Here is a 17,069-nt window from a genome sequence, read left to right as displayed (position 1 = left end):
TCTGTGTCTGTTTTGCTTTTTTGTCTTGTCTTAGCAACCAGGTTAAAGCCTGGTATTTTCTTTACAAAGGGAAATATTTTGGTTACATATTCATTTCCCATCTCGTGGCATTCTGCTTTCTTTGCACTTATTCAGGATGTACACTTATCCTATTTTTACCTAAAACAAGCAGATGAATTAATGGTTTCAATTCTCATATTTGAATTTCTTAGATTTCTTCAGTGTTTCAGAAATAAATTTTAAAGATATTACTGAATCTAGAACGACCTAATTGTAATTAAAACAGGTTTTAATTTAAAGAGTATTGATTATGATTTTAAGTACTTTTTTTCTAAAATGCATACATGCAATATGGTCATGCATATTTAGCCTTAAAATGGTTAGACATAAATTTTACGTGTCTTAGAGAGTTTGTATCCCTGAATTGTCTTAATTATTGATCAATCATCTCTCAGGGGAAACAGCATATATACTTGGTATCTTTAAATATATTACAGGATGTCATACTGAAAAATTAAAAATAGGGAAAAATTAGAGATTAAGCATGTTTTATTATTATTTGATGAAAGGAGCTATATTTCTGTGTCAAAGAAATGTCTGTTTTTTCTTGAAGCTAAGTTTTTTATAAGAGCTTTTTCATAACGCTAGTTTAACAACTTATAGTAAAACAAATAGAATAAGTTTTAGCAACAAAGCAATTGTCGAATTCATTCCTTGAACACCAAAACCATTACTTTCAATAACCATTATTCCAAACTTGAATTACGCAGGTTAATGATATATAAAAAGGCTCTGGAAATTGACTTCTAGTTTTTGATACTTTCATACTAGGGTTTTTTTTTTTTTTTTTCTTTTTTTGAGACAGAGTCTCGCTCTGTCATCCGGGCTGGAGTGTGGTAGCATGATCTTGGCTCACTGCAACCTCCGCTTCCTAGGTTCAAGTGATGCTCGTAGCTCAGGCTCCCAAGTAGCTTGGGTTCCTGGCATGTGTCACCATACCTGGTTGATTTTTGTATTTTTTGTGAAGAGAGGGTTTTGCTATTTTGGCCAGACTGGTTTGCAACTCCTGGCCTTGAGACATCCACCCTCCTCAGTCTTCCAAAGTGCTGGAATTACAGGCATGAGCCACTGCACCGGGCCTGGATTAGTTTGTTGATGGGTACATATTGACCTTTTTGTATAAGTGGATCAAGAAATTTTAAGAGGACTAAACTAGAGAACCCCATAAATGTAAAAATAATCGTATTTCACAGAGGTACAAATTAAATTTATTTATTAACTTTTATTCTATAAATGAATATTTATGCTGATAAATTTAGAACATGCAATGATAAGTGAATTGTACCTTTGAACCCTCTTCGCAAATTTGCAATTCCTAAATTGCAGGACAAATTGAAGAACATAATAGCTACTTGTAGTATTTTGACATAAATGATTCTCATGTGTTTTCTTAACCATATGCGACTGCATTTTGCCGTTAGCTTTGACATTGTTTTGTGTGTGGGGGTGAGGTGTCATGACTTGGTCATACTAAATACAACTTCTTTCCTTACATAGCAGCTTACTCCTACTGGTATTAGGATTTTTCTGCTTTAGTTATTGTCACTTTAAATATCTTTTCACTGTGGAAATCTTCACAGCATGTTTGATGAAATTTTTTCGTTAAATTTTCTTAGGGATATTTCTGTCACGTTGGCATGTTAACAAAGACAATAACCCAAAAGACCCCACAACCTAGTGTAATCCCTTTTCCATCCAAGCATGAGGATTCATCTTCATATTCACACTGTGTGAATGTTTGGTAGGCTTTGTCAGGCTTGCATATTATCAATTATATATGTCCCTTTTCTTTTAGAGTCTTCTGATAAAGATGGTCTTCTGCAGGTAACAACTTTTCTATTTTTATCTTGAATATTAACTACATATTTTATGAAGTATACATTATATATTAATTATTTTATTTCCAAACCCATTTAGCCTACCGGTGGAATGAAAGCTTCTCATCCAAATAAAGCCTTAGAATTGAAGGACAGAGAAACAGTCAAAGCAGGTAAATTTTGTAGTTTTAATTTTACTCTGGAAAGAAGAACACTAAAATATTTGAAATGCTGAGAGCCCTTTTATTCCCAGTGTTGTTTTCTTTTCAAAATTTGACGGGAAATCTTGGTCCAAATAATGCCAATGTTTGTATGTATGTTTGAGAAAATGCCATTTAGAAGCCTAAGATTAAGAGTTTAAAAAAACATTCTGCTTAACCTCATGTGGTTCAACTTTAATGTCCTGATAGTATAAAGTTTCCAATTTGCAATTTCTGTACGTGCTTGGTTTTCAGGCAGGTGAATTTTGAGACTGTGAAATATTTGCAGTGGTTCAAACGCTGATTGGAATTCTGATCTTAGAGGAAAGTTTCACTTGCTGACATGACAGTTGTGAGTGTTGTCACTCTGAGAATCGAAAGAAAATCAGTTTCTGTTCTTCTGATTCGGTGACTGAGTGGGTGTGTGGGGTGTGTGTGTGTGTTTGTGTGTGTGTGTGACTTATAATTTTAAAAAATCATGACTTGATGGCTCTTTGCTAGACACGGTGTTTTAGAAGAGTGACTCTAAAGCATTTGAGTCACTTTTTATGCTACTGTAATTAATTGCCTAGAGGTACAAAACAGCCTGAATTAGTTTTGGTTGTCATTCCCAGGCACGTTTGAAACATTTTACACCAGGCTGTGCACGGTGACACATGCCTGTAATCCTAGCGTTTCGGGGGACCAAGGCGGGCAGATAACTGAAGGTCACGAGTCCCAGACCAACCTGGTCAACATAGTGAAACGCCATCTCTACAGAAAATAACCAAAAATCGCCGGTTGTGGTGGTGGGTGCCTGTAATCTCAGCTACTCTGGAGGCTGAGGCAGGAGAATCGCTTGAACCTAGGAGGCAGAAGTTGCAGTGAGCAGAGCTTGTGGCACTTTAGCCTGAGTGACAGACTGAGACTCCATCTCAAAAAGCAAAGGAAGGAACAAACAAAGCCTCACAGCGTATGTGTGTGGTTATAGACTATGTGTAGAATTTGTTTTCATGTCTTAAATTTTCTTTTTTCTTTCTTTTCCTTTTTTCGAGAGGGAGTCTCGCTCGCTTGCTCGCTCTCTGGCCCAGGCTGGGGAGCAGTGGCGGGATCTCGGCTCACTGTAAGCTCTGCCTCCCGGGTTCACGCCATTCTCCTGCCTCAGCCTCCGGAGTAGCTGGGACTACAGGCGCCCGCCACCACGTCCGGCTAATTTTTTGTATATTTTAGGAGAGACGGGGTTTCACCATGTTAGCCAGGATGGTCTGGATCTGCTGACCTGGTGATCCGCCCACCTCGGCCTCCCAAAGTGCTGGCTTTACAGGCCGGAGCCACCACACCCGGCCCCAGAGTCTTTTTACACTAGTCCCACTTATTGTCTAGAAGTGACCAATATTCTAAACTACTTTTTAAAACAATTCTGATGCATGTTTAAATATTTTACAACGTGTGTGCGTGCTCATATTTAATGTGTAAAATTATTTTTTCAACTTCTAATGCGTACATGGGTGTACAGTGTAATTTTTGGCAACATTCTTTTGTGATCAACATGATAATTTTTAGAGACACCCATAATGGACACAATTAACTGTGTTTTTTCATATTCGTTTGCGTATAAAATTCCCTTGTATGGCTGTACCATACTTAACTATACAATTTTTATGCTGATAAGTAATGAATAAAAATGAAAACATGCAGATTTCAGAGTCTTCGAGTTAGTTTTATCTACTGACTTAGATAAGTCTCTACTGTAATAGAAATTGCAGTGTCAGTCAAACTAAGTAATACTACAAAATGAATATGTACAACGAAATGGGAGATTATAGGTAATTAAAGTTTCCTGAAAGAACAGCAAGTATAGAACTTACTGTGTTTCATGGGAGAAGAGAAAATGACTGCTTTGTAAATAAAAAATTCATACGAGTTAGTCAAATTTCTTTTTTTCTGCATTATAATGAATGCTATAATGTTAATTTTCAGGCTTTTTAGATTTCAATTCTAACGGATTGACTATAGAAGTAGTGACAGTAATCGACAAAAAGAATATACTGTCTATAGAGGGAGAAAACTTCAAATCTGTGAATGAAAGTAGATTTGTATGTGTTTTAAAGTTTACAGTAGAGAAATGTTCTCATGAATGTATCTGTGATTAACCTTTATAGCTCAGAAGTTCCCATCAGAATCCAAACAAAAGGACGATGAAGAAGATTATTTGAATTTTGAGGTACTGTGTATAATTGATTTTTAAAAAATATTAGTGTTTCATGATACGAAAATATAAAATCAGAGGCTTAGACTTTATTTTCTCACCTCCGCATATGTCCCCCCCAAATTATGTTTGATATTTTTCAGAATATGCTTATAGAGAATCTATGTGCTAAGTAGATTACTGCTTCGTAGTGAAGTTCTGGTAATTTCTAGGATTAATTTAAGAAGCCAGTGTGGTATAGTGTAAAAAATAAGGCTTAGAAGTCACTAGAAATTCACGTGGGATCTGAAATAAGTTTGTCTAAAAGTGAAAGAATTACACTGAGTCCTGCTGAGGACAAATTTATGATTCTATGGTATATCTAGATGTACAAGAGTTCTAATTGAATTCGTAGAGAGACAGTTTAAACTGCAGTATTGTAAAGGTTGGGGCCCGAAAAATTAATGCTGGGAATTGACACATTGACATTTCTTTCTTGTTCAGTATAGACCTGAGGGATCATTTTAGGAGAAAGAAAAGCGTGAAGAATAGGAAACCTTGTGGGACTATAATAACAAGAGTATTGGTTGAGTAGTCTTTTGAAAAATATAAATTATTTTCACAAAAGAACTCCTCGAGTCCCTTTATGGCAGGCAGTCAAGCTGCAGCAGCATGAGCGTCAAATAATAGTGATGTATTTTAAGGTCACAGCTGTGGAAAGACGTGGACAATGTGTGACCTCTTAGAAATAAGCAGCTGCTGCCTGGTGGTAACAGCAAAGGGTGGAAGTCAATAGACAAGTAGATTTTATCTGATTTGTCATCAGACAAAAAGATTTTAATATTTGTTTGCTTTCGTTTAGACATGACATAATTTTTCTTTCTTACTGCATTTACATTCTATTGAAGCACTTTTCCGATCAGCATAAATTTTGTCAGAAACTCGTTGCTTGTTTTAAGCCCCTGTTTACTGAAATAAAGCAACTTTTTCAACATTCTGTGCATACATTATATGACAGACTCTCAAAGTTCTCTTCATGACATGCATCATTTTTAACACTAAACGACTCTCTGATCATGAATAGTTTAAATGTTTAATGCGGTATGTGTTATGGCAACTAGCAAGTGTATTGTATTTTGTTTGAAATGTCATGCTTATTTGTGATGAGGACTACAACAGAAGTTAGATATTTTTGAGAGAGTTACTTTTTGAAATACGCAGGAGTGAATTATTTCGTGAATGTGATTTGTTTTTCCTTCTCACTAACCAAGTTCATAGCGTCATGAACGTACAGACAAGCTTGATGTAGAGAGTGTTACTTGAGGTTTTCTATCAAAATGTTTTGGGTTTCAACACACGTCTGCTCTTAAGTCGAATTGCTTGTAAAGTAGGAAACTGTGTTTTTCCAAAAGAGTTTATTTAGGAAATTTTGATACTCTTCATTATTGGGATTTCTCCGTTGAAATTATTTATTGATATTACTTTTAACAGAATTTCCTTGAGAATCTTTTACAGAATGATGTGTATTTACCCAAGGCTACACATCGAAAAGAATTCGATACAATAAGTGGAAAATTAGAAGGTAAGAATCATTTTTTATTTAAAATGTCATTTGACCAAATATTTCTCTAAACTGATGAGGAGGAATATCCCCTAATAGCCAAAGAAAATCACCTCCTAAATGCAAACATAGAAAAAAACAGAATTGAAATGGGTAGTAAATTGTACATCTTATCAGATTTTAGCAACAGACTACATTGAGAGCGCTGAAAGTTATCTGAATTATTAGTTTGAATTCAAGATATTCCAAGACCTGAGGAAAATGAGAAAATAAGAAAGAAGACAGTAGTAAAAGAGGAAATGAAGACTGAGAAAGACAGACAGTACACAGAGTACAGGAAGGAACAAGAAGCAGGTTTAATATAATGGAGGATGGTAAAATGAAAGGATTCTTTAGGAAAAGATCGGGTATGGTTAGAAATTTGGGAAGAACATAAAGTGACCTTCTAGTACCAGAACTTACCAGAGAATTAGCTTAAAAATGTTGTGACTCTTCCCGTCTTTCTCACTGGTGGGAAGCCATTAGGGATGGAAGCACCTGACCATGGAGAGCTGTGTTGTATTTGCAGTAGGTGAGAATAAGCATATATGCACGGCCACACGTGTATGTAATTTGTCACATACACTCCGTATAGACCAGAAGTTTTCAGACGTTAGAAAATCAGCTGGAAACCTTGTTAACAATTCACACTGTGATTCAGCCGACTTGGGATTCTGCATTTTTAATAAGTTGTCAGGCGATGCTGATGCTGGTTGTCCTTGGACCTTGCTCTGAGTAGCAAGAGGAGAGGCCTTTGGTGGGAGAAATGTGGAGGAAGAGCAATCGGATATAGAAGGTGAAGACAGAAAAGGGTCAGGAGAAAGCATTATGTTGCTCTTATTTTTGAGTACATTTTTAGCCAGAGAAGAAGAAGAAGAAAGAAAATTCAGAATGTTTTACTTGAATACTTAAATTGTTGTTATACGTAGCTACTGTACTGATGTTAATACAGAAAATGTTCTTGATATTTAAGAAGTCTGTTGCAACTAAATTTGAAACAAATATGTCAATATTGAAAGCGTATTTGCTATTCCTGATGAGTTTTGTACATCTTCCTCCATGAGTGGATCAAGAAATATTGAGATGGCTAAGCTACAAATTACAAAAATGTTGGCATACCATTATACCATCTGGGTATGAAAATCAGTGAATATTTATATTGAGTATTATTCTCTTAAGTATATATCTAAGCTGATCAATTCATAACACTTTCACTGAGGAGATGTACTTAAAATAAAAGTATGTACTCCCACACATTTCGATAGCCATTACAAATGTGGCTCACTAATCTTTAGAGCTATGCCATATGCCCTGTCCTGACTCTAAAATCTCCAGTGCACTCCTTTATAAAAGTAATAGTAATTAAAATCATAGATAAGGTTGTATTTCCCTAGTTGGTTCCTCTGTGTGGATTTTGAACTTCAGGGATAATCGAATCACAATTTAGAACCGGAGTTTTCAACCACACCTAGGATTCCTAAATGCCAAGTGATAGACGGTTCCTTGATGATGAGATAGCTCTGAATGTTTCATCTGTGTCTGTTTTGCTTTTTTGTCTTGTCTTAGCAACCAGGTTAAAGCCTGGTATTTTCTTTACAAAGGGAAATATTTTGGTTACATATTCATTTCCCATCTCGTGGCATTCTGCTTTCTTTGCACTTATTCAGGATGTACACTTATCCTATTTTTACCTAAAACAAGCAGATGAATTAATGGTTTCAATTCTCATATTTGAATTTCTTAGATTTCTTCAGTGTTTCAGAAATAAATTTTAAAGATATTACTGAATCTAGAACGACCTAATTGTAATTAAAACAGGTTTTAATTTAAAGAGTATTGATTATGATTTTAAGTACTTTTTTTCTAAAATGCATACATGCAATATGGTCATGCATATTTAGCCTTAAAATGGTTAGACATAAATTTTACGTGTCTTAGAGAGTTTGTATCCCTGAATTGTCTTAATTATTGATCAATCATCTCTCAGGGGAAACAGCATATATACTTGGTATCTTTAAATATATTACAGGATGTCATACTGAAAAATTAAAAATAGGGAAAAATTAGAGATTAAGCATGTTTTATTATTATTTGATGAAAGGAGCTATATTTCTGTGTCAAAGAAATGTCTGTTTTTTCTTGAAGCTAAGTTTTTTTAAGAGCTTTTTCATAACGCTAGTTTAACAACTTATAGTAAAACAAATAGAATAAGTTTTAGCAACAAAGCAATTGTCGAATTCATTCCTTGAACACCAAAACCATTACTTTCAATAACCATATTCCAAACTTGAATTACGCAGGTTAATGATATATAAAAAGGCTCTGGAAATTGACTTCTAGTTTTTGATACTTTCATACTAGGGTTTTTTTTTTTTTTTTCTTTTTTTGAGACAGAGTCTCGCTCTGTCATCCGGGCTGGAGTGTGGTAGCATGATCTTGGCTCACTGCAACCTCCGCTTCCTAGGTTCAAGTGATGCTCGTAGCTCAGGCTCCCAAGTAGCTTGGGTTCCTGGCAATGTGTCACCATACCTGGTTGATTTTTGTATTTTTTGTGAAGAGAGGGTTTTGCTATTTTGGCCAGACTGGTTTGCAACTCCTGGCCTTGAGACATCCACCCTCCTCAGTCTTCCAAAGTGCTGGAATTACAGGCATGAGCCACTGCACCGGGCCTGGATTAGTTTGTTGATGGGTACATATTGACCTTTTTGTATAAGTGGATCAAGAAATTTTAAGAGGACTAAACTAGAGAACCCCATAAATGTAAAAATAATCGTATTTCACAGAGGTACAAATTAAATTTATTTATTAACTTTTATTCTATAAATGAATATTTATGCTGATAAATTTAGAACATGCAATGATAAGTGAATTGTACCTTTGAACCCTCTTCGCAAATTTGCAATTCCTAAATTGCAGGACAAATTGAAGAACATAATAGCTACTTGTAGTATTTTGACATAAATGATTCTCATGTGTTTTCTTAACCATATGCGACTGCATTTTGCCGTTAGCTTTGACATTGTTTTGTGTGTGGGGGTGAGGTGTCATGACTTGGTCATACTAAATACAACTTCTTTCCTTACATAGCAGCTTACTCCTACTGGTATTAGGATTTTTCTGCTTTAGTTATTGTCACTTTAAATATCTTTTCACTGTGGAAATCTTCACAGCATGTTTGATGAAATTTTTTCGTTAAATTTTCTTAGGGATATTTCTGTCACGTTGGCATGTTAACAAAGACAATAACCCAAAAGACCCCACAACCTAGTGTAATCCCTTTTCCATCCAAGCATGAGGATTCATCTTCATATTCACACTGTGTGAATGTTTGGTAGGCTTTGTCAGGCTTGCATATTATCAATTATATATGTCCCTTTTCTTTTAGAGTCTTCTGATAAAGATGGTCTTCTGCAGGTAACAACTTTTCTATTTTTATCTTGAATATTAACTACATATTTTATGAAGTATACATTATATATTAATTATTTTATTTCCAAACCCATTTAGCCTACCGGTGGAATGAAAGCTTCTCATCCAAATAAAGCCTTAGAATTGAAGGACAGAGAAACAGTCAAAGCAGGTAAATTTTGTAGTTTTAATTTTACTCTGGAAAGAAGAACACTAAAATATTTGAAATGCTGAGAGCCCTTTTATTCCCAGTGTTGTTTTCTTTTCAAAATTTGACGGGAAATCTTGGTCCAAATAATGCCAATGTTTGTATGTATGTTTGAGAAAATGCCATTTAGAAGCCTAAGATTAAGAGTTTAAAAAAACATTCTGCTTAACCTCATGTGGTTCAACTTTAATGTCCTGATAGTATAAAGTTTCCAATTTGCAATTTCTGTACGTGCTTGGTTTTCAGGCAGGTGAATTTTGAGACTGTGAAATATTTGCAGTGGTTCAAACGCTGATTGGAATTCTGATCTTAGAGGAAAGTTTCACTTGCTGACATGACAGTTGTGAGTGTTGTCACTCTGAGAATCGAAAGAAAATCAGTTTCTGTTCTTCTGATTCGGTGACTGAGTGGGTGTGTGGGGTGTGTGTGTGTGTTTGTGTGTGTGTGTGACTTATAATTTTAAAAAATCATGACTTGATGGCTCTTTGCTAGACACGGTGTTTTAGAAGAGTGACTCTAAAGCATTTGAGTCACTTTTTATGCTACTGTAATTAATTGCCTAGAGGTACAAAACAGCCTGAATTAGTTTTGGTTGTCATTCCCAGGCACGTTTGAAACATTTTACACCAGGCTGTGCACGGTGACACATGCCTGTAATCCTAGCGTTTCGGGGGACCAAGGCGGGCAGATAACTGAAGGTCACGAGTCCCAGACCAACCTGGTCAACATAGTGAAACGCCATCTCTACAGAAAATAACCAAAAATCGCCGGTTGTGGTGGTGGGTGCCTGTAATCTCAGCTACTCTGGAGGCTGAGGCAGGAGAATCGCTTGAACCTAGGAGGCAGAAGTTGCAGTGAGCAGAGCTTGTGGCACTTTAGCCTGAGTGACAGACTGAGACTCCATCTCAAAAAGCAAAGGAAGGAACAAACAAAGCCTCACAGCGTATGTGTGTGGTTATAGACTATGTGTAGAATTTGTTTTCATGTCTTAAATTTTCTTTTTTCTTTCTTTTCCTTTTTTCGAGAGGGAGTCTCGCTCGCTTGCTCGCTCTCTGGCCCAGGCTGGGGAGCAGTGGCGGGATCTCGGCTCACTGTAAGCTCTGCCTCCCGGGTTCACGCCATTCTCCTGCCTCAGCCTCCGGAGTAGCTGGGACTACAGGCGCCCGCCACCACGTCCGGCTAATTTTTTGTATATTTTAGGAGAGACGGGGTTTCACCATGTTAGCCAGGATGGTCTGGATCTGCTGACCTGGTGATCCGCCCACCTCGGCCTCCCAAAGTGCTGGCTTTACAGGCCGGAGCCACCACACCCGGCCCCAGAGTCTTTTTACACTAGTCCCACTTATTGTCTAGAAGTGACCAATATTCTAAACTACTTTTTAAAACAATTCTGATGCATGTTTAAATATTTTACAACGTGTGTGCGTGCTCATATTTAATGTGTAAAATTATTTTTTCAACTTCTAATGCGTACATGGGTGTACAGTGTAATTTTTGGCAACATTCTTTTGTGATCAACATGATAATTTTTAGAGACACCCATAATGGACACAATTAACTGTGTTTTTTCATATTCGTTTGCGTATAAAATTCCCTTGTATGGCTGTACCATACTTAACTATACAATTTTTATGCTGATAAGTAATGAATAAAAATGAAAACATGCAGATTTCAGAGTCTTCGAGTTAGTTTTATCTACTGACTTAGATAAGTCTCTACTGTAATAGAAATTGCAGTGTCAGTCAAACTAAGTAATACTACAAAATGAATATGTACAACGAAATGGGAGATTATAGGTAATTAAAGTTTCCTGAAAGAACAGCAAGTATAGAACTTACTGTGTTTCATGGGAGAAGAGAAAATGACTGCTTTGTAAATAAAAAATTCATACGAGTTAGTCAAATTTCTTTTTTTCTGCATTATAATGAATGCTATAATGTTAATTTTCAGGCTTTTTAGATTTCAATTCTAACGGATTGACTATAGAAGTAGTGACAGTAATCGACAAAAAGAATATACTGTCTATAGAGGGAGAAAACTTCAAATCTGTGAATGAAAGTAGATTTGTATGTGTTTTAAAGTTTACAGTAGAGAAATGTTCTCATGAATGTATCTGTGATTAACCTTTATAGCTCAGAAGTTCCCATCAGAATCCAAACAAAAGGACGATGAAGAAGATTATTTGAATTTTGAGGTACTGTGTATAATTGATTTTTAAAAAATATTAGTGTTTCATGATACGAAAATATAAAATCAGAGGCTTAGACTTTATTTTCTCACCTCCGCATATGTCCCCCCCAAATTATGTTTGATATTTTTCAGAATATGCTTATAGAGAATCTATGTGCTAAGTAGATTACTGCTTCGTAGTGAAGTTCTGGTAATTTCTAGGATTAATTTAAGAAGCCAGTGTGGTATAGTGTAAAAAATAAGGCTTAGAAGTCACTAGAAATTCACGTGGGATCTGAAATAAGTTTGTCTAAAAGTGAAAGAATTACACTGAGTCCTGCTGAGGACAAATTTATGATTCTATGGTATATCTAGATGTACAAGAGTTCTAATTGAATTCGTAGAGAGACAGTTTAAACTGCAGTATTGTAAAGGTTGGGGCCCGAAAAATTAATGCTGGGAATTGACACATTGACATTTCTTTCTTGTTCAGTATAGACCTGAGGGATCATTTTAGGAGAAAGAAAAGCGTGAAGAATAGGAAACCTTGTGGGACTATAATAACAAGAGTATTGGTTGAGTAGTCTTTTGAAAAATATAAATTATTTTCACAAAAGAACTCCTCGAGTCCCTTTATGGCAGGCAGTCAAGCTGCAGCAGCATGAGCGTCAAATAATAGTGATGTATTTTAAGGTCACAGCTGTGGAAAGACGTGGACAATGTGTGACCTCTTAGAAATAAGCAGCTGCTGCCTGGTGGTAACAGCAAAGGGTGGAAGTCAATAGACAAGTAGATTTTATCTGATTTGTCATCAGACAAAAAGATTTTAATATTTGTTTGCTTTCGTTTAGACATGACATAATTTTTCTTTCTTACTGCATTTACATTCTATTGAAGCACTTTTCCGATCAGCATAAATTTTGTCAGAAACTCGTTGCTTGTTTTAAGCCCCTGTTTACTGAAATAAAGCAACTTTTTCAACATTCTGTGCATACATTATATGACAGACTCTCAAAGTTCTCTTCATGACATGCATCATTTTAAACACTAAACGACTCTCTGATCATGAATAGTTTAAATGTTTAATGCGGTATGTGTTATGGCAACTAGCAAGTGTATTGTATTTTGTTTGAAATGTCATGCTTATTTGTGATGAGGACTACAACACAAGTTAGATATTTTTGAGAGAGTTACTTTTTGAAATACGCAGGAGTGAATTATTTCGTGAATGTGATTTGTTTTTCCTTCTCACTAACCAAGTTCATAGCGTCATGAACGTACAGACAAGCTTGATGTAGAGAGTGTTACTTGAGGTTTTCTATCAAAATGTTTTGGGTTTCAACACACGTCTGCTCTTAAGTCGAATTGCTTGTAAAGTAGGAAACTGTGTTTTTCCAAAAGAGTTTATTTAGGAAATTTTGATACTCTTCATTATTGGGATTTCTCCGTTGAAATTATTTATTGATATTACTTTTAACAGAATTTCCTTGAGAATCTTTTACAGAATGATGTGTATTTACCCAAGGCTACACATCGAAAAGAATTCGATACAATAAGTGGAAAATTAGAAGGTAAGAATCATTTTTTATTTAAAATGTCATTTGACCAAATATTTCTCTAAACTGATGAGGAGGAATATCCCCTAATAGCCAAAGAAAATCACCTCCTAAGTGCAAACATAGAAAAAAACAGAATTGAAATGGGTAGTAAATTGTACATCTTATCAGATTTTAGCAACAGACTACATTGAGAGCGCTGAAAGTTATCTGAATTATTAGTTTGAATTCAAGATATTCCAAGACCTGAGGAAAATGAGAAAATAAGAAAGAAGACAGTAGTAAAAGAGGAAATGAAGACTGAGAAAGACAGACAGTACACAGAGTACAGGAAGGAACAAGAAGCAGGTTTAATATAATGGAGGATGGTAAAATGAAAGGATTCTTTAGGAAAAGATCGGGTATGGTTAGAAATTTGGGAAGAACATAAAGTGACCTTCTAGTACCAGAACTTACCAGAGAATTAGCTTAAAAATGTTGTGACTCTTCCCGTCTTTCTCACTGGTGGGAAGCCATTAGGGATGGAAGCACCTGACCATGGAGAGCTGTGTTGTATTTGCAGTAGGTGAGAATAAGCATATATGCACGGCCACACGTGTATGTAATTTGTCACATACACTCCGTATAGACCAGAAGTTTTCAGACGTTAGAAAATCAGCTGGAAACCTTGTTAACAATTCACACTGTGATTCAGCCGACTTGGGATTCTGCATTTTTAATAAGTTGTCAGGCGATGCTGATGCTGGTTGTCCTTGGACCTTGCTCTGAGTAGCAAGAGGAGAGGCCTTTGGTGGGAGAAATGTGGAGGAAGAGCAATCGGATATAGAAGGTGAAGACAGAAAAGGGTCAGGAGAAAGCATTATGTTGCTCTTATTTTTGAGTACATTTTTAGCCAGAGAAGAAGAAGAAGAAAGAAAATTCAGAATGTTTTACTTGAATACTTAAATTGTTGTTATACGTAGCTACTGTACTGATGTTAATACAGAAAATGTTCTTGATATTTAAGAAGTCTGTTGCAACTAAATTTGAAACAAATATGTCAATATTGAAAGCGTATTTGCTATTCCTGATGAGTTTTGTACATCTTCCTCCATGAGTGGATCAAGAAATATTGAGATGGCTAAGCTACAAATTACAAAAATGTTGGCATACCATTATACCATCTGGGTATGAAAATCAGTGAATATTTATATTGAGTATTATTCTCTTAAGTATATATCTAAGCTGATCAATTCATAACACTTTCACTGAGGAGATGTACTTAAAATAAAAGTATGTACTCCCACACATTTCGATAGCCATTACAAATGTGGCTCACTAATCTTTAGAGCTATGCCATATGCCCTGTCCTGACTCTAAAATCTCCAGTGCACTCCTTTATAAAAATAATAGTAATTAAAATCATAGATAAGGTTGTATTTCCCTAGTTGGTTCCTCTGTGTGGATTTTGAACTTCAGGGATAATCGAATCACAATTTAGAACCGGAGTTTTCAACCACACCTAGGATTCCTAAATGCCAAGTGATAGACGGTTCCTTGATGATGAGATAGCTCTGAATGTTTCATCTGTGTCTGTTTTGCTTTTTTGTCTTGTCTTAGCAACCAGGTTAAAGCCTGGTATTTTCTTTACAAAGGGAAATATTTTGGTTACATATTCATTTCCCATCTCGTGGCATTCTGCTTTCTTTGCACTTATTCAGGATGTACACTTATCCTATTTTTACCTAAAACAAGCAGATGAATTAATGGTTTCAATTCTCATATTTGAATTTCTTAGATTTCTTCAGTGTTTCAGAAATAAATTTTAAAGATATTACTGAATCTAGAACGACCTAATTGTAATTAAAACAGGTTTTAATTTAAAGAGTATTGATTATGATTTTAAGTACTTTTTTTCTAAAATGCATACATGCAATATGGTCATGCATATTTAGCCTTAAAATGGTTAGACATAAATTTTGCGTGTCTTAGAGAGTTTGTATCCCTGAATTGTCTTAATTATTGATCAATCATCTCTCAGGGGAAACAGCATATATACTTGGTATCTTTAAATATATTACAGGATGTCATACTGAAAAATTAAAAATAGGGAAAAATTAGAGATTAAGCATGTTTTATTATTATTTGATGAAAGGAGCTATATTTCTGTGTCAAAGAAATGTCTGTTTTTTCTTGAAGCTAAGTTTTTTATAAGAGCTTTTTCATAACGCTAGTTTAACAACTTATAGTAAAACAAATAGAATAAGTTTTAGCAACAAAGCAATTGTCGAATTCATTCCTTGAACACCAAAACCATTACTTTCAATAACCATTATTCCAAACTTGAATTACGCAGGTTAATGATATATAAAAAGGCTCTGGAAATTGACTTCTAGTTTTTGATACTTTCATACTAGGGTTTTTTTTTTTTTTTTTCTTTTTTTGAGACAGAGTCTCGCTCTGTCATCCGGGCTGGAGTGTGGTAGCATGATCTTGGCTCACTGCAACCTCCGCTTCCTAGGTTCAAGTGATGCTCGTAGCTCAGGCTCCCAAGTAGCTTGGGTTCCTGGCATGTGTCACCATACCTGGTTGATTTTTGTATTTTTTGTGAAGAGAGGGTTTTGCTATTTTGGCCAGACTGGTTTGCAACTCCTGGCCTTGAGACATCCACCCTCCTCAGTCTTCCAAAGTGCTGGAATTACAGGCATGAGCCACTGCACCGGGCCTGGATTAGTTTGTTGATGGGTACGTATTGACCTTTTTGTATAAGTGGATCAAGAAATTTTAAGAGGACTAAACTAGAGAACCCCATAAATGTAAAAATAATCGTATTTCACAGAGGTACAAATTAAATTTATTTATTAACTTTTATTCTATAAATGAATATTTATGCTGATAAATTTAGAACATGCAATGATAAGTGAATTGTACCTTTGAACCCTCTTCGCAAATTTGCAATTCCTAAATTGCAGGACAAATTGAAGAACATAATAGCTACTTGTAGTATTTTGACATAAATGATTCTCATGTGTTTTCTTAACCATATGCGACTGCATTTTGCCGTTAGCTTTGACATTGTTTTGTGTGTGGGGGTGAGGTGTCATGACTTGGTCATACTAAATACAACTTCTTTCCTTACATAGCAGCTTACTCCTACTGGTATTAGGATTTTTCTGCTTTAGTTATTGTCACTTTAAATATCTTTTCACTGTGGAAATCTTCACAGCATGTTTGATGAAATTTTTTCGTTAAATTTTCTTAGGGATATTTCTGTCACGTTGGCATGTTAACAAAGACAATAACCCAAAAGACCCCACAACCTAGTGTAATCCCTTTTCCATCCAAGCATGAGGATTCATCTTCATATTCACACTGTGTGAATGTTTGGTAGGCTTTGTCAGGCTTGCATATTATCAATTATATATGTCCCTTTTCTTTTAGAGTCTTCTGATAAAGATGGTCTTCTGCAGGTAACAACTTTTCTATTTTTATCTTGAATATTAACTACATATTTTATGAAGTATACATTATATATTAATTATTTTATTTCCAAACCCATTTAGCCTACCGGTGGAATGAAAGCTTCTCATCCAAATAAAGCCTTAGAATTGAAGGACAGAGAAACAGTCAAAGCAGGTAAATTTTGTAGTTTTAATTTTACTCTGGAAAGAAGAACACTAAAATATTTGAAATGCTGAGAGCCCTTTTATTCCCAGTGTTGTTTTCTTTTCAAAATTTGACGGGAAATCTTGGTCCAAATAATGCCAATGTTTGTATGTATGTTTGAGAAAATGCCATTTAGAAGCCTAAGATTAAGAGTTTAAAAAAACATTCTGCTTAACCTCATGTGGTTCAACTTTAATGTCCTGATAGTATAAAGTTTCCAATTTGCAATTTCTGTACGT

The 17,069-nt window shown here is 35.4% G+C and overlaps 1 protein-coding gene across 1 annotated transcript in view; it reads left to right on the top strand.

Annotated features, from left to right (window-relative positions):
* Positions 1–17,069, top strand: part of LOC103215739 (ankyrin repeat domain-containing protein 30B-like) — a 213,756-nt gene that overhangs the window by 61,963 nt on the left and 134,724 nt on the right. The window contains 10 exon segments of the mRNA XM_073018916.1: positions 1,856–1,884; positions 1,978–2,050; positions 4,219–4,280; positions 5,736–5,826; positions 9,230–9,258; positions 9,352–9,424; positions 11,593–11,654; positions 13,110–13,200; positions 16,606–16,634; positions 16,728–16,800. Coding sequence (XP_072875017.1) covers positions 1,856–1,884; positions 1,978–2,050; positions 4,219–4,280; positions 5,736–5,826; positions 9,230–9,258; positions 9,352–9,424; positions 11,593–11,654; positions 13,110–13,200; positions 16,606–16,634; positions 16,728–16,800 — 612 coding nt within the window.

The sequence above is a fragment of the Chlorocebus sabaeus genome, chromosome 9 (genome assembly GCF_047675955.1).
Source record: "Chlorocebus sabaeus isolate Y175 chromosome 9, mChlSab1.0.hap1, whole genome shotgun sequence".
NCBI classification, from domain to species: Eukaryota; Metazoa; Chordata; class Mammalia; order Primates; family Cercopithecidae; genus Chlorocebus; species Chlorocebus sabaeus.
The sequence above is the reverse complement of the archived record's forward strand: the minus strand, read 5'-3'. Positions and strand labels throughout refer to the sequence as shown.